We start from the raw sequence: 21,682 nt of genomic DNA, 5'->3' as shown, positions 1-21,682 counted from the left end.
AGGAAAAAACAAACAAGGATTTACTTACTGCGAGTCGCAGGTGTTGGTCCGCACGGATAAAGGCGAGCAATAGGCCTCGGTGGCTAGGAGGTATGCCCTGCTCCGCTACCGCTCGGATGGGTATTTGGCGCGGCACCACGAGTGGTATGAGTCCTCAGACACAGTCAGAAGCGCAGACAAGTCCTTCGTCCACAATCCGTGGTCGGGACCCGGAAAACACCGTCTAGTTTGGGCCATACCGCGCTACCGTCACCTACTCTTCCACAGTACACAATACTCCCCGATCGTCGCCCGTACCAATATGGCGGACGGTCTTGTTTACATTAGTGTTGCTAGACCACCAAGAAATTTCGCATAAGGTCTATTGAACACCAGATTAAAAAGTAAAAGAACACTCAGCCGAGCATGGGTCCCAAGAGCTTGCAACGCCAGGTAGTTCAACGCTATAAAATACGTAGTGCTGCGTAGAAAGCACTGGCGACTTTATTGGTGCTATGCAGTGGACAACAGCTCTCGAAGAAAAATATGCAATAAAGCTGCCTCTGTAAATGTGTGCTTTCAAGCGATGTCTTTTCTAAAACTTGGTAACTCTGGGAAATCGTGGTACTGGAGATCAGTCTTGGGAGCGCATATTAACGCAGCGCCGTTCCGGTCGTCTTCTAGAAGCTTGACGACTCCTCGCGCCACCAAAGTAGGCCTGGGCAGAAAACAAAAGGCGTGCATGTGTCAGCGATGGTATTTCTATATTTTAGCACCCCCCCACCCTAAATAAAAAAGCATGTGCAAGAAAATCAAAGCCAGCTTGCACAACAGCGAAGGCCTTATGGCGCAGCACAGCTGTGTTGGTCTCACTCAGCTAATCTCGACGAGCGCCATATCACTCAGAACCATTTACGCTTTGTATTTATATGGCGCTCGTCAGCAGAAAACCAAGTCAAACACGAAGTAGCGTACGTAAGTGCTTCATTTGTACAGTGCCCCCTTCAGTCTTCGTATACCTCATCATCCGCCGCCGCAGTCTTCGTAGACTGCTCCCTCGCCGTTGAAGACCTGCTCTACTTCTTGTTTTTCTGGGCGGTTGCATTCTCCCATGGTATACCGCGAAGCGTTTCCTGATAAGCCACCTCTCCTTCTGGCGCCCGGATCTTCTTTGGTCGCCCAACCCCTCATTGGCGCGGCACAGAGTAGGAAGAGAGTTCTGCCGCCGCCGCCGCCGCCGCCGCGGCGTTCCAAGTTTTATGAGCGCAGTTTGGTGTAACGGGAGCATTAGCCCTCCTTACGTCCTATTCCTGGCCAATCCCCCAAGTCGGTACGTGTTGCCGGGCGCTCTCACGAGACGCGCGCTCACGTCAGCTCGGCATTTTCTTAGTATTCTTGCTTTTCACTGATGGTGCAACCAAGAGCTTAAACAAGTTCTGCTGCTTAAATATAACCCTTATGCACAGCTCATTACAGACACTGATGTGATCAAGTGCGCCGTAAATTCAGCGCTGGATGTCTGTTTAAACACCGAACGAAATACGTGTGTCGATAACATAACGTTACTGAGGGCCGAATGCAAGGGTAGGGCGCAGTATTATATGAAACAGGGACGACAACCAACATTTTAAGTCGATACTAACGCCAGTTGCTCACTTATTCGTGCAGTTTAATTAGCCTCGTCGCTTTGAAGCCTTTAAAATATTACACGTTTAGTTTCGTTTCTTCCAGAAAAAAACAACACTTAATGCGCCTATTACAAAACTACGCCAGTTTAGGCCTATAGGTTCTAGAGAAGCGACAAAAAGCAATTTGCTGCGATGCCTGGCATGACGTCACACAAGGCTAATGCCAGCAAGTTTACGTTCAACTATCGTTCTACTACTATTGTGTAAGGACAAAAGCTTCCCGGGCGACATTTTAGAAACAGAATCTCATGCAATAGAATAGAACTCTTGCTCGCCGTTGTAGCCTGGCTGTTTTAAGTGTCGATAAGAGTTCCGGAGTGCTTTCACGCTATGTGAGACCCTAGCGGTGTGTCGCAGGCAGGTTGCAAACAATTCGTGCGTTTATAGATGCAACCACAACAACTGCCACTCCTTGGCTGGGCGTCAGCGTCGTGCGCCTGCCTGCTCGGCGAAAGCTGGTTGAAGGGGCCAGGAAGACGACACACATTTCTGTTCAGTTTGAAAGAACTAGTCTTTGGTACCACTTTAAGCTCCGTTCCAGCTCCCAAAAGACGTTTCTTATTCGAAAAACGCAAGAAATTTTGACACTTTCAAATTTCGCGCTACAGTGAGGCAAAATATCTGCAGGAGTGAGTAACGATACCGTATTCTCGCGCGTGTAACCCGCGCGAGAAGAGTAAAAAAAAATATATCCGCGTATTGCCCGCATATTTTATGCATAAGAGTATGAACCAAATCTGCTACTCGAGCAACATTATACATTTGTTCATGCAAAATAATTTGCCTAGCTGAATATGTAACTTGATGACTTGCCGCATACGTTTTTTACAGGTTGGTGTACTGTTGAGCTGTGTGTGTAAAATAAGCACTGTCAATGGATTAACGGTGGCTTAGCCGCTATTACTGCTGTAGGGGCATCCCGGCCTAACGCGCTTTGCGGTGGAGCTGCACCAAAGGAAACACCTCGTATATAATCCGCACCTGTACTTCATCCCTAAAATTGGGCGTTTTTGGTGCGGGTTATACGCGCAGAAATACGGTGTATCGGCTCGCACTAAAGCGTTGTTATCATTTTGTTAACTGCACATTAACGTTCAATCGATACGATCGATCGGAACTATTGAAGCGCCACTACAATCGCCCAGTCAAGTTTCTTACGGTATAGACGGCCGCAAATCGCGCGAACAAGATTCGGTGACGTAGAACAATCGTCAAGAAGTGGTTACGAAATCGCACCTGTTTCACATGTAATGAATAGAATTTCGAATATTTGGTTGCAGCTGGCCGTACCATCGGTATAGTTGGGATAATAATTAAGCAGTCTTTTAGCAGTCCTTTTTTTGTGCGAATGTCACCCTGATTCCCTTCGGTGAATAGATGAAACGGAGTTGTAACCCTATCGAAGCTGGAAAAACGATCTTTTTTAGCTATAAAGAGACGCCGTCCGTAAGCGTGAACTTAAGCTTGCCAGCAATACTGTACAGGTGACCGGTAAAAAGCGCAAAGGGTCAGGCGTACGTCGTCTGCTCCCGCCACTTCCGGTTCGAGATCTCGCCTGGCTTCCCGAACGCCGGCGGCTTTCAGGCGCGTGTGTGCGTGTTGTTTATTTGCCCCAGAGTGCTTACCTTTCAGAGAAGTCCCTAGTAGGATTCACCGTTATTATTCATTGAATGCGCGATGCATGAGCTTTTTTTTCTCGCTTGAAACGGATAACAAGCACACGCGCGCGTGAAAGCCGCCGGCGTACGGGGGCCCAGGAGGGCTCTTGATTGATTGATTGATTGATTGATTTATTGATTGATTGATTTATTGATTGATTGATTGATTGATTGATTGATTGATTGATTGATTGATTGATTGATTGATTGATTGATTGATTGATTGATTGATTGATTGATTGATTGATTGATTGATTGATTGATTGATTGAAGGGTTTAACGCGCCGACTCAACGCAGGCGATGAGGCGCGCCGTAGTGGTGGGCTCTGGCTTAATTTTGACCACCTGGGGATCTTTAACGTGCGCCGAAATCTCGTACACATGGGCGTTTTTGCTTTTCGCCTCCATCATAAAAACGGCCGCCGCGGCCGGGAATCGAACCCGCGACCTCGTGCTCAGCAGCACAACGCCCTAGCCACTGATCCACCGCGAGGGCTCTTGAACTGGAAGTGGCGGGAATCCGCGGAGCAGACAATATACCCACGAGCCTTTTCGCTTTTTAACGGTCACCTATTGTGCACATTGGCCATGCCGACAAACCGCTCTGCTTAGGGCAAGTACTGAGAGCAAGCAGGTAATGCTTTCGTCACATCTGTAATCCAGCACGTCAGAATAGTTGAAGCATGAAATAATAGCAAGCACTTCACCAGTACCTTACAGTGTGGTAAAGTAGTTTCAAAATAAATAGTGGCTAACGCCATCCTCTTAGCGGTTGGATCTGTCGCCACATTATATATCCAATTGATATCATCTCCGTGGTCTCGGCTGGCATCCTCCTTACGGGTAGGGGCTCTATGCGGACATAATTTGGCATATAAACGGCAATTACATAATGAGGGAGGGCGAGTTCTATACTAAAACCAAAAAGCAGTTCAACGACATGTTTGGCCGCGGTAGAACACCTTGGAAGATACTGCTTTCTAGCCTAAATGAAGTACCTCATCTGGCAACAAACCGACACGCTCTGGGCATGTCGTCAATGTTTTCGTAATGCGACCGAGTATAAACAGGTTCACTCACGCTCCTTTAAAACTGTTGTGTCTGTTTTCTCTCTCACGTAAATTTCAATGCTTACAAACTGGTCGCCGCGAATTCCAATTGGCACAAACTCGTTTTAGATTGTCTGGAATGCGTCGGGCTTCACGATTTCAGGCTTCAGGATTTACCGCCGCGCAGCCGCTGTTGTTCGATACGGCCGGCTGAGCCGATGCCACGCTTATGTGAATTGGAGTACAGCTTAGCGTTTATGTAACTCTTTAAATGGACACTACTGCTTAGAATGCAAGATTTCCGAGGATGTACCGCTTTGTCTTTGTGGAACCTGTGCCAAGGCCATTTGTAGAAGAAAAACTCCCACCTCCCCTCGCGGGAACCCCTGTGTAGATGCGACGCATAGGCGGAGCGCCGAAGGGACCGCGTTTTATAGCGCGCATAAGATTGAGGGGACTGCGTAAGCCGGTTACAGTCGATGAAGACGTTGGCGTATTTGTAAAGCGGCGTGGACTCTAGGTGTTTGAGCCAAGCGTGGATGTTGCTTCGCCGGAGAACGGCACACCGGTTATATGCGCAGCGCGCCCGAAGGAGAGGAAACCGCGGAAGAGAGAGTACTGCACAAGCGCCGGCCCCAGCGCGTCTTCCGCGGCTATGACGTAACGTGCCGCGGCTATGACGTAACGTGCCGCGGCAATGACGCAACACAATCCAACACTATCCACTTTAATCCAATCCAATCCAAATCCAATCCAATCGAATCCAATCCAATCCAATGCCCCTCGCGAGAGAGTGTTCGCTATCGGAGAGGAGAGGGGGTGAGCGGCGGAGAGCGCAGCTGGTGCGGCGAGGAGAATGGGGGAGGGGTGGACAACGCCGACGACAACGACGGCGACGACGCCGGAGGGACAAGGCGAGTGAATCAGATGCTCTGCATCTAAAACACAGCCTCGCTCTGTTCATCTCCCTCGGGATGTATAATCCGGAGCTCCGAGGTTTCGGACCAGGTGCTAGTCACCTCCCGAGGAGGTCACATCCGGCCCTGTGGGCAGCCGCCACCGCCCCATAAATGAGATCTCTTTCAATAAATCTTATTTCTCTCTCTCTCTCAGGATGTATAAACGGATTCCCCACTCTTCCCTTCACGGCTGGAAGCATTGTGAAATCGCCGCGAGATCGACATCTAGGTGGAAACACCGTCACTGTGGGCGCGCTTCGTGCCTTTCGCGAGCCGTATGTGCGCACGAAAGGCGCAGACAAGAGTGGCATGGTGTAGTTCGGTTCCTCAACGTTCAATGTATAGCATGGAAGCGGCAATAAGTTTGCATTTCTACGACAAAAAAGCGGCGACCCATCGGGAACCTCACAACGGCCGCAATCATGCCAATGAACTTGTACGCCGTGGATCGTAGCAAGCTCGATCTTTGCAGACGATATTGTAGTGTCAAGTTTTCACACTAAGAACTGCCACCGTTCCCATTCCTGAAAGTTTGCAGCAAAAGTAAAATTATTTCCGCCAACTTGTTTACAAGTTGCTTTTGGTTACCGGGCTACATAAAATGCTGGCTTTCATATGAGCTAGAGAACATATACGCGACAAAAATCGGTTGTCCGTCCCTTTAAAGAAGATGTACAAGTGCGGGAATCGAACTAACAACCACCGCATACTTATATAAGGTGCTGTCTCAGCCAGTTTAAGACAGTGCTCTGGAATGCCGTGGCCGCGAACTAAAAGGGCGGAAGGGGAAAAATTTGTCTTCGTGGGGAAGATTCTGCGTAAGACAACTCCGTCGTACCCATAGGCCTCCGTACGATAGAATGCTTTGAAATAAGTAAATGTGCGTGAGCTCTATCCGGACATGGCACTACTTACTCAATGCTACACTTGTCGTACAATGCAGCCAGCCCCAGAGTGTCTTCGGATTCCCGGAGAGTCTTTAGCAGGTCGTCAAGCATTTTCGTCTTTACCGCACTCGGGCACACACAATTCACGCGAACGCCGTGGCGATTGAAGTGAAGATCGCTCTGTGGAACGAAACAAGGTGCTTCGTCAGATATTTAGCATCCGCCATATTCCGCGCTCCTTTGTATGGTGTGGTTGCACTCCGTCTAACCATTTGTTCTACGCCTTGCGGTTTTCCTTGTAGTTTCACATACACCGACACCACCCCATTTCTTCAATTACTTCGTGCGAACGAGAAAGTAGTCTCGTCAACACGACGTCATACTTTCTAAAAAAGATTGAGCGTAATGACATGCTAACTAGCAGGCTTCGCATCTGCTTAATGAGCCCTGCAAGCTTACCTTTTTGATCATTCCAACCTTCCCACCCAATCGGCCTGCCTCGCTCAGCAGAAGTATTTGCAATACCCTCTCCTGAACGGATGAGGGGGATGACCCTGCTTCAAACTAGGTTTTGTATAAATACACTTGTGAACAAATTAAACGCCGCCCTGCAGAAGGAGTTTTTTTTTTTACTCCAAAACTGCTGTCAGAAAGGAAGGATGACTTCCTTTCAGAAGAAAGGAAGTCCTCTTCCTGAAACGTCAGTAAACTTTTATTTGTATTTTTTAAATGTTTTTCTCGTGTCCCTCTGTCTCTGTGTACCTTATTTTTTCGCGTTCTATGAGTTTTTATGTTTCCAGACTACACACACACACACACACACACACACACACACATATATATATATATAGAGAGAGAGAGAGGTTTTTCTTCAGCGTTTCGTCAGGAGTTCAACCTTCGTAACGAGTAGAGGTACACCCTGTATATGGTCGTTTTAGCCATGAAGAAAGCCGTGCTCTGGCCGCAACGTCGATTAAACCCTTCCGTACGACCGATACCATCTACCTTTACTCATGGCGAAGGCCTGACCCCGGCGCCGAAACGATGAATAAACCCTTCCCTCGTTGCTGTTACCGAAGGTCGTCTACTTTCTATTCCCCCATCCTCAGGCCCCATTACCACTGCGAATGTCTCATGTGCATTTGGAGGCCAATTCATTTAAAGGGTACCGTTGATAGGGATGGGAATTCTATTTAAAAAACGTTACTTTTAAGCTTCACGGCCCGACTTACTCCGAAGTTTCTCGTCATACCAACGACAGCGTGTTTCGAAGCTCCGTACGCCGGCGAGTCAGGCATCGGGTAAAGCCCTGAAATGAAGAACAAAACCGTACACATTGCACCGGCACTTACATTTACCACACATTCATTTTTTTCCTTTACATGCTCATATTTAGCCTAGCAATGCGGATAAATGTTCAAGCTAGAAAGCTCAAGAATGTTTACCGTGCCGGATGTTCGCACAAAAAGTTCCGGCATGTTTTTGTACATCAGGAATAATGAGCGTTTGATCTTTGACTGGCACAAGCGAATAATTCTCTTTTCTAAGCGAGCGATATGATTTTTATGTTCGCTCTTGCATTATTGAGAAGATCGGCGTCATCTACAAAACAACACCTATAAAACATTTGCTCGACTAATCACCCTGCGCAGCCTGCTTTTGGAGAAGGATTCAGCATTGCAATAAATTTAAGCATCGTCCAGTCTATTTCTTTTGTGCGTGTATTTTTAGCGTAGCGGCACTACTAGCCTAGAAAACTGCATTTTTCCTGTTCTGATGGGGTCGGAAACAAATCTGGTTGAAAAGCCGATGCCTTACCCACTATGCCACGCCGGCTAGTTCTCTCCCAGCGAACCGTTGGACATGATGTCTATCCACCGAAAGTACGGCCACATGGGGCGCACCTACGCTGCAGCCTTCTTTGGGCACGACTACCGCGTGCATATGTGCCAATAAGAAACCGGAAGATAATCGGGATCGCCGTCCGAAACGCCTACAGAAGAAATTAGTCGTGCCAGACCTTCCACCACACAGAGACAGATATCGACAGGGAGCTTGACTGAGAAGGGCACAGCAGGTTTCTGTAAGGACATTTGAACTCACATTCACACCCCCCGATGCACATGTGGCATATTCCCACGCTCAAAACACATCGCGGCTGCAAATTCTTTAACTGGCAGCCGACCAAACAACTGCCTAGCGATGCTTAACTCGGTGCATAAAAATAGCAAAAAATTTCAGAAAAAAGACCTCTTAGATGCGTTGTTAGATGTTGGTAAAAACGCACAATGAGGGGATGGTATTCAGAACAATTGTGACGGAGGTGGATTCATGGCAAGAAACCCTCTCAACATTTTTAGATGCGACCACATCTCTTGCTCTGAGGCATGTCCCTCCTGCGTCGGCGGCGTCCGCACGCCACCTGCGCATGCGCAATTCTCCTCCGCTCTTCTCTCCGACAGCTGTGCGCAACACTCTAACTCCGTCTCATTATCATAAACAGCGGCGTGCGCGCGCTTCCCGTTGCGCAAGTGGGCGCATGCGCGACTCTCCTCCGCTGTCTCCTCTCCTTCAGGCGCTGTGAATATAAAGCGGGTAGCGCGCTGCGGTGGTTCAGTCAGCGCTCGCTCTCGTTCGACTCCGCGTGACTTCGATTGATGACTTCGTGCTTCGCTTGATTCTTCCGATGAAGACGTGATAGAAGCGACAGTCCCTTCAGCGAGTGGACTGACGCAATACAATACCAGCGTCAGTCCAAACGCTCCCCCCTGATGCGTCGCATCACATCAGGGTTCCCTCGCGGGAAGATGGGCGTAATTTTTTTCAAAGGCATCTTAAGTTGCTTAAGGCGAATGACCCTTACCTTGTGCCTAACTCGGAAAGTGTTTTGAGCACTATTACTGAGTACGAATATCCTCAGAAGCCGCTGCATGCATTTTCTATTGACGTTGTAGACCTTATCTACTAGATTCCACAAGGTGAACTTTTTTGTGCCGTCCGAGAAAGCATAGACGACTTTGGTCGTGTTGCTTTTCAAAAGTCTAGTGGTTTTAATATTGACAATTTTATGAAATTTTTAGGATTTTACGTGTCACCTACAACAGTTACTTTTAATGATGCACCCGTTCTTCAAAGGGGGGGATTTGTATAAGATCATGTGTTGCCCCAATTTTTAGCGACGTATTTTTATCCATTTGTGACAAGAGTATTCACACGTGCCTTGACAGAATCTGTGGTGCTAAGATTCTAGAAGTCTTTCGATATGTAGATGGCTACCTGGTTCTTTTGAATAATGTGCGGGCTGATGATTCAGTTGAACTCGTGAACCTTCTAGGCGTTTTTTATTCATGTGGCAAATGGCTCAAATTCACCTTCGAGTTACCTGAAGAGGGATGCCTTCAGTTCCTCCATATAAGCACCCTTTCCATGAGGGTAAGGCGTGCTGGAAATACCATCCTCGGTCCCAAAAAAACAGTCCTTAACTACGATTCGGCTCATTCCAAGATTGTGAAAAGGGGTACCACCAAAAACGGCATGCGCGCTGCTCTCAAAAAGTGCTGAGACCACCAACTTGCGTATAGCCTTCAGCTCCAATCCCGACGGCTGCGCAATGCTGGTTTTCCTGCAGTATTGTTGGCTTCGATATCAGAAAGCCTGATCGAAGACGAAAATTCAGGGAGCCAGGCAAGCCTGAATCAACCTGAATGCAAGGAGGCGCAGCCTGTGGTCGTACCATACGTACACAACCTGTTCCACCTACTCGAAAAAGTGGCGGGAAGATGCGGCACCCAGGTTGTTTTTTAGGCGCCAGGCGAGCTTGCATTATGTGCATGTGACAAGCGTGTGGCGCCCCCGACCCTAATCTTCGTTGGCCGCTAAGTTCGGTGGCCTAACCAGGCTCGGTGGGCAACATTGTGCACGGCTGGCGAATAAACACCGACGAGCACAGCAGCTCGCGGTCAGTCACCGTCACCACCAGCACGCTGCGGGTCGTCACTCGGCTGGAGGTACCCCCTCCCACGTTCACGAATGCGGGCCAGATCATGACAGTGCATAATTGTGAACAAAGAAGCTCGAAAGGCTGGCTGCACAAGAAAGCACACCACACGCTCCGTGGAATGTAAAGTCGTTGTGGTCTACAGGATTCCACTAGATTGTGGAAAATGCTACGTCTGACAGACCGGACGCTGCATTAATGAAGGATTCAGAGAGCATCGCGCAGCCGTAAATTCATTGGCGGGGTAGGACATTTGGCAGATCACCGCCAAAGGCGTGCTCTTGCACGCCTGACTTTCAGGGAACACGCGTCCTGCGCAGCTTCAAGACGCAACTGCCAAGAGAGATCTTCGAGGCGTTCTGTATCATCAAGTAAAATGACGAATGCGAGATCACGGGTTCTCTGGCTTTGCACACAAAAGAAAAAGTCTATCTACAGCCTCAATCAGATTTCTCTGTGAAAGCTGCGCCTTCCGTATCTTTTTTGGCGTTTCGGCGCATTTATGTGCATGTTGTTTTTCTCGTCAGCAAAACCTCAGTTCATATCTAGCGCTCGTCCCGTGTCACGGTCTCTTCGTCTGTCCTGTCTGGTGCGCTTTTTGCCATGTGGAAGTCTATCTCGCACAACATTCTGATTGATTGATTGATATTGATTGATTGATTGGTATTGATTGATTGATATTGATAGATTGATATTGATTGATCGATTGATTGAGATTGGTTGATTGATTGATTGATTGATTGATTGATTGATTGATTGATTGATTGATTGATTGATTGATTGATTGATTGATTGATTGATTGATTGATTGATTGATTGATTGTAGGGTTTAACGCGCCGACGCAACGCAGGTGATGAGGCGCACCGTAGTGGAGGGGTCCGGATTAGTTTTGACCACCAGGGGATCTTAAACGTGCGCCGAAATCTCGTACACACGGCGTTTTTGCTTTTCACCTCCATCAGAAAAGCGGTCGCCGCCGCCGGGAATCGATCCCGCGACTTCGTGCTGAGCAGCGCAACGCCTTAGCCACTGAGCCACCGCGACGGGTGTTTAGAAGTGTTAAAACCCAGTGATATAACGAGGCTTAAAAGTGTTAAAACTGAGTGATATAACTAGGTTTAGAAGTGATAAACTTAGTGATATCACTAGGGTTAGAAGTGTTAAACTCAGTGATTTAACTATGTTAAGTAGTGTTGAAACACGGTGATAACTAGGTTTAGGAGTCTTAAAGCTCGGTGATATTACTGGGTTTAGAAGGGTTAAACTTATCGATGTAACTGTAGCTTTAAAAGCGTTAAAACTCAGCGATTTAACTTGGTTTAAAAATGTGTTTACTCAGTGATATAACTAGGTTTAGAAGTTAATACTGATATTTTTTCCCACGTTATTGTCCATTTGAAATGAAACAAGAACTTAGCAACTGCTGGTTTATGACCGGCTTCAAAAGGTGCTCACCCGCCATGGAAGCTACGTTGATGACGTCACCTCCGCTGTGCCCGCTATCCTTGCCCATGTACTTGAAAGCCAACAAAGTGGCGTTGTAGACAGCTTCCTACGAAACAAAAAAGTCGTGAGTTCAGAGATAACAATTCATATTCAACTAGGCCACAAAAGCGAGTAACTATGTATTTGTACTCGCCCTCCGCAGGGAACACGCGCTCATTTGAGTTCACTAGTTATGTAGAACGCAACTTTTTTTACGGTGGCATAGGTCATTTCGCCACGTTCTTTCTTGTTTCAGGAATTTCAAATGGTTCTGGCATGAGTAGAGCTGCCGAAAGGACACGAAGTTTTATCTCTGGCGATGTCAGTCATGCTTCATTTCATGAAGAAGCGACAGATGTAGACAACAAGGTAGTAAGGGCTTAGCACAAGGATTACGTAAAATTAATGTTACGCTGGGGACTGATCAAGGGAAAATGTGAGAAAGTGTGGCGACTGGAGCTGTAGTGTTGTAATATGTCTCTCTAGTTAAGGGGTATCGGCATGTGTTCAAAAACAATGAAATAAGAAAAACGAAATTCAAGCAGACTGGAGTAACTTGCCACGTTCACGGAGAAAACCTTGGCCGAATCTGGCTGGGGCATTATGCCGGCGTTGTTCACCACTACGTCCAGCCCTCCGAAGAATGACCGCGTGGCGGCGAAGCAGGCTGCGGAAAAAGTACAGTAAGTAAAGGCAATCTTAATCCGTCTGGCTAACAATTACTATTACTCATTATTAACCTTGGTAATCCTTAGTAATCTCCTGCACAAGCCTGGAATGTTATACATATGGTTCGCATCTGCCCTTCCTTGCGTCTTTGTACCATTGTGTCGACGCCAGAGTCATGCAAGACCCCTTTCAAACGAGTCAAATTCACTCACGCTAGCTAGCTGGCCAGGAAGCCTGTGAGGCAGCCTTATCTGAACGGTGATTATTATCATCACCAGTTTGATGCCCACTGCATAGCAGAGGCCAGTCCCAAAATCACGCACACACATCAGCCGAAGCTACTCCTTTCCCACAGATTTTCTCACGTCACCGCTCCCTTCCACTTTTGTAACTGCCTTGAATTCTCGGCTTATTCCTTCGTAGCTCTATTAAAAGTTTATTCTCTCTCTATTCCTTCGTAGAGACACGGTTATTCGTGTTGTTCACCTGCCGTCCACAGTTTCTGCTTGCGGTGATGCAAATATAATTGAACATATTTATTCGTCAATTGATTGATTGATTAATAGGCTTTAATAATAAAAAGTAAACACGCCCTGGTGGGGAAAAGGTGGGAAAAAGAATATAAATAGAGCTAGGGAAAAGCATTTGGAATAATGAACTGTCATATTCAGTTCTTCCATTGTGCACTTGTGCTCATAAAAACATACTAAGGAGCAGTATAACTGTTGTTCAGTCTGTGCACATTCGCTTAGAGTTCTTCTTCGAGAGGACCAAATGAAAAAGGGGTCGCCATACGCCTGTGACACATCCTTAAAGAAACAATTTTCTGTAGAAAAGTGCGTAATTCCTTCTAGAAGCGATATATCACTCCGAACTAATGCAATCATACCCTTTAGGGCAGCAAAACGCTTTGAAATACTGGTTCTTCCAAGTTTATGAGAAGTAGGGAAAGCTTTCGAACAGGGAATAGTCATATAGAGCTTCACAATACCCTTATTAACATCGAAAAAAATTTGGTAAGAGCCAATTCCTGAAAAGCATCGATGCCGGTAATACAAAACTTATTGCCCGTACTGTATTAACATTTTCAGCCTGTAATATGTATTGCTACGGTTTATAGCTGTGTATAAAACAGGTTTCGCAACTGGACTTGATACAGAATATTTTGGAACATGAAGTCAACCGTAGGGCGCTGGACCGAAATATAGTCCAAGTAAGAACTCGTTAACTTAGATCAGTGACACTGCTCACAATTTTCCAATTATGCGGATCGCAGCATTCCTGGAAAAGCGAAATAGATATTTCATTTCCCGCGATCCTAAGAATTTTACGAGTTTTGTTCGGTTAAGACCTCCCCTGTTCTTAATTCTCGAGATTGTTTACATAAAAGGTTCGACGAAAAAGAACGGCATAGTTTACTTATATATCAGGATATGGATGAGCGTTCTGTTCGTGCATATTATTTCGCAGAACAATGGAACGCAATTTCAGCCAAAAAAGACACTAAATACTACAATTCAGAAATTACCCGCCGCGGTGGCTCAGTGGCTAAGGCGTTGCGCTACTGAGCACGAGGTCGCGGGTTCGATTCCCGGCCACGGCGGCCGCTTTTCTGATGGAGGCGAAAAGCAAAAACGCCCGTGTGTACGAGATTTCTGCGCACGATAAAGATCCCCAGCTGGTCAAAATTAATCCGGAGCCCTCCACTACGGCGCGCCTTATCGCCTGCGTTGCGTCGGCGCGTTAAACCCCCACAATCAATCAATCAATCAACAATTCAGAAATTCTAACCTTCAAGCTCGGCTTTGTTTGCGACGTCACACTTCAGGAAGCGGCAGTGGGATTCACCGTACGTTTCTTGCAGCTTCGTAGTAACTTGTTCACCGAGCTCTTTGTTGATATCCAGAAGGGACACCTAAAAAGTAAAGCAGAGTTACTAGCAACTGCAGTATTATTTTTATTAAGAAACTTTGTTTATAATTAATCATCTTATATACACATCTAACACCTGAGGGTTCGCTTCTGTCATTCCTTGCGATTTTTTACCGCTCGTGTGGATGCAAGGGTAACTGAAGTCGACCTTCCAACGAGACATGCAATGCTTTCGCCTTAAAGGGACCCTGCAGCACTTTCTTCAACTTTTTTTGAAATCTTAAATGCTTACAGACCGTTGTCACCCAACACACCCAGTACTTAGATTAGGGGGTCGCAAAGTACCTCAGCCAAGAATTGCTGCTCTATGCCCATCAGATAACTTGGAAACTCGCTCAGAAGATTTTTCTCTCTTTCTCGGTCTTGACGTTCTTCGGCGGCCCGAATTATGTCACTGAGGTCATGTAACGGCTGTCTGCCTGTTTTCCTTCAGTTGCAGTAACGAACGATTTTCAATAGCAACATTAAAAATAAAGCCGCAAAAACAAAGCAGAAACGGAAGGCGTATCTGGTGCGACGAGCAAATCACGCAGTGCCGCTTCGTGCTGGCGATAACTATAGCTTTCGCAGTGGTTACAGACGCGAAGGAAAGAGTGAAAGCGCTTATCGAAAGTGTTGTAGGGTCCCTTTAATGACACGAAGCTGGCTAAAGTTGTGAACAGCACCTACGTAACGCGAAGGTCTATCTCCACTTTTCGCACGTTGAGGCGCTCTAAGCGGATTTCATTATATCGATCCCAGGCTTAACAAATCTCCACAATTTCTTCTAGAAAATTTGGATTACACATATTACGAATTTTTAAGAGCCACGCCGGTTGGCTGCGATCGATAAAAGTTCCCGTAATAACTTTAGTTTGTTTCGCATTGCGACAAAAAATGCGGGCGTTCTTACGCATGGCAGCTCAATTTCTTATAGTCCGTGTTATCGGTTGTTTTAGAATTATGACTGGAATAAAGTCAACGCGTGCAAAGCAGCCCTAAATGTCGTTTTTTTTTTTTTTTGGCGACACGAAATGTAGCTTTGTCACATGGATGATGACGTATTTTTTTAACATTCAACTGGTACAGAGTGCGTTAGTTTATGCGCAAACCGAATAATGGGTAGACGCTATTTTACATTCGAAGCATAACTCCGCCAAAAGTGGAATGTTCTTTATAAATATTTTTGCGTCATCCCCTTTCCTTGAGGCCTTTTTCAGCTCCCCTGTCCTGTCTTCGTTGACAGGCTTGTCCTGTCTTCTCTTCCTTGTGTCGTCGTGTTTATGCGCTGTCAACCCTTTATGATTACCATCATGCCGTTCATGTACACCGTAGCAATTTCAGAGGATAAAGCGACAAGTTTTCTTTTCATTGTGTATATAAAGAAACACAATGTATAACTGCGCATATACCTTGCATCCGTTCTGGAGCAAAAGGCTCGATATTTCGAGTCCAACTCCTCTGGCTGCTCCAGTCACGAGACAAACTTTGCCTTTCAGGTCCTTCATCGTCGCACTGGCACGACTACTGGTGCTAAATATGCCACGAGTTATTTAGTAGGCGACTTCTTCCCCTGGAATAGAGGCACAAGAAAATAAGTTATAACGTCAACAAATAATAGTGTCTTGCTACAAAATGTATTAGAGTTACATGCAAATGTTCCCAATGGCTTAGTTCGCTTACTTTAGAAATATAGCACTTGTGTAGTGAAATAAACAATAAAACACTCGCTTGCTATACGGAGAGTACCACCAAGTAGAAACTAGCTAAACCAAAATGTGTCTATTATTTTTTTTATTTCAGCTGAGAAGAGATATACTTCTAAAATGAGAGAACTAGGCAGTTAGGGACATTTTGCATGAAGCTGTAGAATTTGTCGTATTAGGGCACAATGGGTTTTAAGCCCGTGGCTCATGAATAAGGATGTGTTCAGGTGAGATCTGTTTAATCAGATAATTAGTGTTAGTACCAGTCACAAACTTAGATTGCTCAAGAGGTGCTGCTGGTGCGCTACATACAGCACTTTGATCATAATACGAGTAGTCACGATTCCGAAAGGATTCAAGAGAAAAACACGTTGTAGAGTTAATGTTTTAAGTAGTTGTCGGGAAGCCCCCGTCGCAGATAATATATTCACAGTCGTCGCTGTAATACTGTATCAATACGCGCCCCTTTAATCTATAGACCCCAGCTGCAGTTTCAGAATGTCAAGCACGATGAAGCGGTCTTACATTGCACACGCTGAATGTGGCCGACACACAGCACTTCTCAAGCTCCAACAGGCCACCTCTCCACTGTCCCCTTTGTGACGTGCGAGAAAACTTAGACCACCTCCGCTACGGATGTGCACGGTTCTCTGCGCCCAAAATGTCCTTTCTAGTCTCCCTGGGCCATCCGCTGTCTGCAAGATTGGCATCGTGCGACGTGTATGTGCCCTTGGTCGTTTCCTAAACGAGCCCACCGAGTGACCAAAGCTCTGATGCTTTTCCTAATAGTACAGGAGTGGAGTAATATATATAAAGGACTCTGTGCAAGAATGCGGATCGTCATCATAATCATCATCATATCTCCGCACACTGCAGGGGAAATGCCTCTTCCATGGACCTCCAATTCTCCCGGTCCTGTGCTTACTGCGCCCAATTTATCCCCACAAACTTCTTATCTCATCTGCAAATCTAACTTTCTGCCACCCTCTGCCCCGCTTTCCTTCTCTAGGAATCCATTCTATTACCCTTAATGACCAACGGTTATCTTGCCTTCACAATGCATGCCCTGCTCGCACCCGTTTCTTCTTCTTAATTTCTATTAATATGACACACGCACACGCACACACACAGTGCGCTTGTAACGCAACGCAAGCACTTCACGTCGTACACATATGGCGCAGGTTTGTCTCTTCTTTCACTAACGGAGATGGTGGAGAGTGATAAATGTTCAGGCTTCTTATTTCGACACATATCTTAAAGTGACAACCGACCGATTTTTGTGGGGCATATGCGTCCTACCTCCTAAATAGTATCTTGAACCGAAACAGTTTTCCTCACAGGGCCCTGAAACATTTGAAAGCAGAAATTTTACGTCTACCAGCGTGAAGTATGCGGCCAAAACGAATGCTGCCAACCATGACAAAAAGCCTCGCGGAAACATGCTTTTAACTGTGCGTGAGATGAAAAGAGGTATTTAAAAACTTGTCCCCAGATAAAACAATTCCAAATGCAGTTTTTCCTTTTCGTTACGCGTTTTATCCATCATGCATTAAAACCGACGGAGCTGTTTATGTACCAACGGTAATGTCACGTTTAGACAATACATAGCGCCACGCTTCAGATATCAGTAATTAAGTGCCAAACTAAAATTATTTCCGCCATTCATTTTGAACTTCCTTGTCATTACCTCACTAAATCAAACGCTTGATTTCATATAGGCTAAAGGGGTGTTTTTTTAGGGCGCAGCCAGTTGTCGCCTGTTGGGCTGAGCCGCGTCGCCGTCGTCGTGACCGAGCGAACGATGGCTGGACCGACGAGTGAAAGAAAAAGCGAACGATGAAAGAAAGCAAATGAGGAGAGTGTCGCGAAATTGGGAGGGGAGGGAGGTTCGCCGGGGCGGCTCGAGCCAGCGCTCTCCTCAAGTGTGCGGTGGCGGAGGGGAGGGGGAGTATGCTGTGCCCTCACGAGGCGCTCGACGGCGCGACGCTGGGGCGAAAGCGTGAGGGGGGAGGGGTGCGTGACTATGATGTGCGTTCGCTTAATACGCAGTTCACGGTCCCTTCCTGAGACGCACTTCGCGCCGCCGACGCAGAGGCTCATCATCGCTGCCATCGAGAGAACCATGAGTGAGTGCTGCCTCAGCGCACTACTGCTGCGCCCAGGGAACATCCCATCAGGGAACATTCCCATTAGGGAACATCGTAAAAATCGCCAGCCAATTTTTTTCCCTTACCCTCATCACAAACTCAAGTACGCGAGATGCTTCATTCTAATCAGCCGTGCCCACACAGCGGTTTGTAGTTGAGTCCCAGAATGCGGCTGCCTGTGAAGGATAAGGATAAGAACGCGACATTTCAACACAATAAATTAGCGTTCTGCATCGCGCCAAAGTGCCTGGTTTGTTCCTATCTTGGAACGGAATATCGTGCCTCGGCGCAGCAGAAGCAGTTTCGCCTGGTGGCACTGCAGTGCCTTTCGGCCTCTGCCAGCACTGCAATCAAGCTGTCGCTGCCGACAGTACGACACAACCACATCATGGGAGTGGGTTTGAAATGATTGAAAAAGAAAACCTATCAATTGATTGTGGGGTTCAACGCACCAAAGCTGAACCTGGGCTATGATGCGCGCTGCAGTGGAAAGCAGCTCCAGATTAATTTCGACCACCTTGGAATCTTTAACCTGCTGCGAAATCTCGACACACGGGCGTTTTCTTTTCGCCGCCGTCAGGAAAGCAGCCAGCACGGCCAGTATCGAATATGCGTCCTAGGGCTCAGAAGCACAAAGCCTAGACATACACTGAGCCACCGCGGGGGATGATAAAACACCTGTCGTAAACAGTTCCAATAAATTCGTTAGTGTGAAAGAACACACGGTCGATCAGCCAGTGTTTATCCATTGTCGCACCTGACGCCGTAGCTCGCAGCATGCGGAATGGTCACCCTTAAAAACCCAGCAAGTAACGACACCCACAGACCGATTGGCCATGCTCTGACAAATCACCATTATTATCGTCCTCGTCGTCATCATCATCATCAGCAGCAGACTATTTATGCCCTCTGAAGGACGAAGACCTCTCCCATTGACTTCCCACTACTTTTATGTTGCGATTTCCTAATACAAGCGGATTATCAGCGAAGTTGTCTCAATATTTCACTTATAACCACACACCAATTTCAATCAATCAATCAATCAATCAATCAATCAATCAATCAATCAATCAATCAATCAATCAATCAATCAATCGACTAAATAATTTCAATCAATCAACCAACCAACTAATCAATTAATCGATCAATCAATGATTCGATGAAACAATTTCTATCAACCAATTGTTCGATAGTTGAAATATGTAATAGCATGAGCTAACGTAAAATTTGCAGAAAATCTGTGCTGTGGTCCCGGACATTTTCTTTTAAAAACGACAAGTTAGCGAGCTATTCAGGAGTGAAAAAATCTGCAGTCGCTTCTTGCTCAACGCTGCGGTGACTTGCACTGCGGTGAACGCGACCTGGGAAGCGGTGGTAATCCGAGCGCGAGCTATGCGTTGGCTGCAGCGTACGCTTTCGTACTTCATTTTCGTGCAGACAGGTGGAATGCGGCTAAGCGAGTTGCAGGAAAACTATACCAAAGAGCACTTGCGCAAGGATTGAACGCCGGAATGGTTAGTCCGAGAGAGTGGGAATAACTAATATATCATCGAATGAAACTGCTACAAAACATTCAGACATGTGACTCTCTTTATATTGCGCAGGGCTTTCGTCTGTTCTTTGTTTCCACAAAACATGCTACAAAACATTCAGACATGTGACTCTCTTTATATTGCGCAGGGCTTTCGTCTGTTCTTTGTTTCCACAAAACATGATTGCGGCCTGCAAAAGTACCTAATTTGGTTCTTTAAATGTTTTCGTTCACAACGATTCACAGCATTTGCAGTTTGTTACTGAGAGGTCGTACCACGAGCAAAGCGCCTTTCGGATGCTATACACAGCGGAAAAAAAGGGACCTACGTTTTCTTCCCGGGACTTGACGATTCTCGATGCTCGCAGCGTACGTGACAATAGAGAAAGAAATACTGACGTGACGGTGAACTCGCCGCACTGCGTCTACAGCACCGACGACTGATAAGCGCTGGGTTGAATAGCGAGCGCGATACGCCACTGGCTGTCGAAGGACACTTCGGATACGTCGTCTTTATTTATAGAAACATGCGTCAGTGGCGACCGCTAGAGACATCTTGCAGCGAAGTTACTTGACTCCTAAGTAGGAGCACGCATAAAAATTTACCGCGCATTCGTCCCTGAAATTAGAATTTTTGGGATTTCCAGCCACCTATCGGCGAAAGAGCAAACTGTTTTTTTTTTACACTCTCTGTTTTGCCGCTTGGAGGCAGCGTTACCGCAGTGGGGAACGCGACCGCTGCCGGCGCTGTAGAAATCTTTTGCACTTGCCGTCAGCTATAAAGACAATAGACTTTCTTGGGCTGCTTAAACCCGCAAATTTTAGTGGCTGTACGTCTTTGTCTGTTTCTCGAATCAGAAACTGGGCGAAAAGAAGTAGAAAAAAAAGAACTATTAAGCAAAAAGTTTACGTAAGCAGAACATTTCCAAACTACTAAACCTGGTATCACACTTCTTACTTCTCAACATTGTTGAGCAAAAAGGAAACGTTAGCCTTATTTGAGGCAAAACATGGTTAGTGGATAGTCAGTACTAGCAGTGTTGTTATCGCTAAATAGATACGTATGCCTAATTTTTTCTGTGACAAATTAAAAAAAACGTTGAATACAGTGTTTTGACCCCATATACAAATAGGGCTCACCCTGAGGCGTCATACCAAGTCCGACAGTAACGAAAAGTTCCAGCGCGGGAACATTGAACTCCCTTGAGCGAACTTCCACCGTGTTTATCGTGTGAGGGCGGGGGGAGCGCGCGTGGTGGGTGAGGGAGACAAGGGAAGTATTCACGTGGCAGGAGTAGCAGCAGAGTATCGTTTTTCGACGACATTTGCTGAGAAGCGAGCCATTTTTTTCGGGGTGTGCTTTACTCGTTTTTTATTGCGAAAGTTAGTTAGCTCTGTTTCTTTGCACTCGGTTTACGCTCGATGCTGTCTTTTCACCAAATTTTGCGTACCATTTCTACGCATTTTTTTTAAATAGACAACTTTGCAAGCCATATAAACACGTCGAAGGGGTGTGTTGCATACAATTGAAGCCGCGATCCACTCAATGTGAAAGCTGTCGGAAGTGCAGAGCAGTGATTCGCCATAATGGGCTGTACCGCTCTTCTCCGCTCACTTATACCACCCCATGCAATTCCAATTTCCCGCCTCCGCAGTGCTCGCGCGCCCCCTGCCTGAGAAACAGCGCCAGCGGGAGTTCTGTTCTTTCTGTGCTTGCTTTTCCTGCCGCACGTGCCGGCGTTGCACTGCAACTTTTTTTTCGCTTACTGCCGTAAAAACCAACCCAACGAGCGTTCCTAACTAAATGAACGCGGGCGCTGCCGGTTAATTACGTATATTTTGCCTCAAACGTACCTGCAGTTTTCTTTGCGCTAAACAACGGGGATATGCATGACAGGAGCCAGCGGTTCACGCGTGTCTAGCGCTTATAACTATATAAACCGCTTGGCTTTTGAAGCCTCCGGGTTACACCGCGACGACAGCCGCTATGACGAAACGCCGTGTGGCTCTACTTG

General features: G+C 46.6%; 1 protein-coding gene across 1 annotated transcript; it reads right to left on the bottom strand.

Moving 5' to 3' along the window:
* Positions 1–458: 458 nt before the first annotated feature.
* On the bottom strand, positions 459–20,135 carry LOC144142823 (15-hydroxyprostaglandin dehydrogenase [NAD(+)]-like). The gene is made up of 8 exons (XM_077674596.1): positions 19,997–20,135; positions 15,696–15,856; positions 14,164–14,287; positions 12,260–12,370; positions 11,674–11,766; positions 7,453–7,529; positions 6,249–6,400; positions 459–697 (listed from the first exon to the last, which is right to left on the bottom strand). Exons 2-8 carry the CDS (start codon positions 15,789–15,791, stop codon positions 559–561), a joined length of 792 nt encoding a protein of 263 aa, XP_077530722.1. The 5' UTR covers positions 15,792–15,856; positions 19,997–20,135; the 3' UTR covers positions 459–558.
* Between the last annotated feature and the right edge of the window lie 1,547 nt (positions 20,136–21,682).

This window comes from Haemaphysalis longicornis, unplaced genomic scaffold, assembly GCF_048455015.1.
Source record: "Haemaphysalis longicornis isolate Haplotype H1 unplaced genomic scaffold, Haemaphysalis longicornis Haplotype H1 scaffold_6, whole genome shotgun sequence".
Lineage (NCBI taxonomy): Eukaryota > Metazoa > Arthropoda > Arachnida > Ixodida > Ixodidae > Haemaphysalis > Haemaphysalis longicornis.
The sequence above is the reverse complement of the archived record's forward strand: the minus strand, read 5'-3'. Positions and strand labels throughout refer to the sequence as shown.

What these genes read in the sequence shown, in the direction of transcription:
- LOC144142823 (XM_077674596.1), bottom strand. Translation starts at nt 15,791, where the DNA reads ATGAAGGACCTGAAAGGCAAAGTTTGTCTCGTGACTGGAGCAGCCAGA. An exon ending in TGCTCCAGAACGGATGCAAG is followed by an intron (nt 14,288 to 15,695) that starts GTATATGCGCAG and finishes TTTACTTTTTAG; the next exon opens with GTGTCCCTTCTGGATATCAA. An exon ending in AAACAAAGCCGAGCTTGAAG is followed by an intron (nt 12,371 to 14,163) that starts GTTAGAATTTCT and finishes CTTTTTCCGCAG; the next exon opens with CCTGCTTCGCCGCCACGCGG.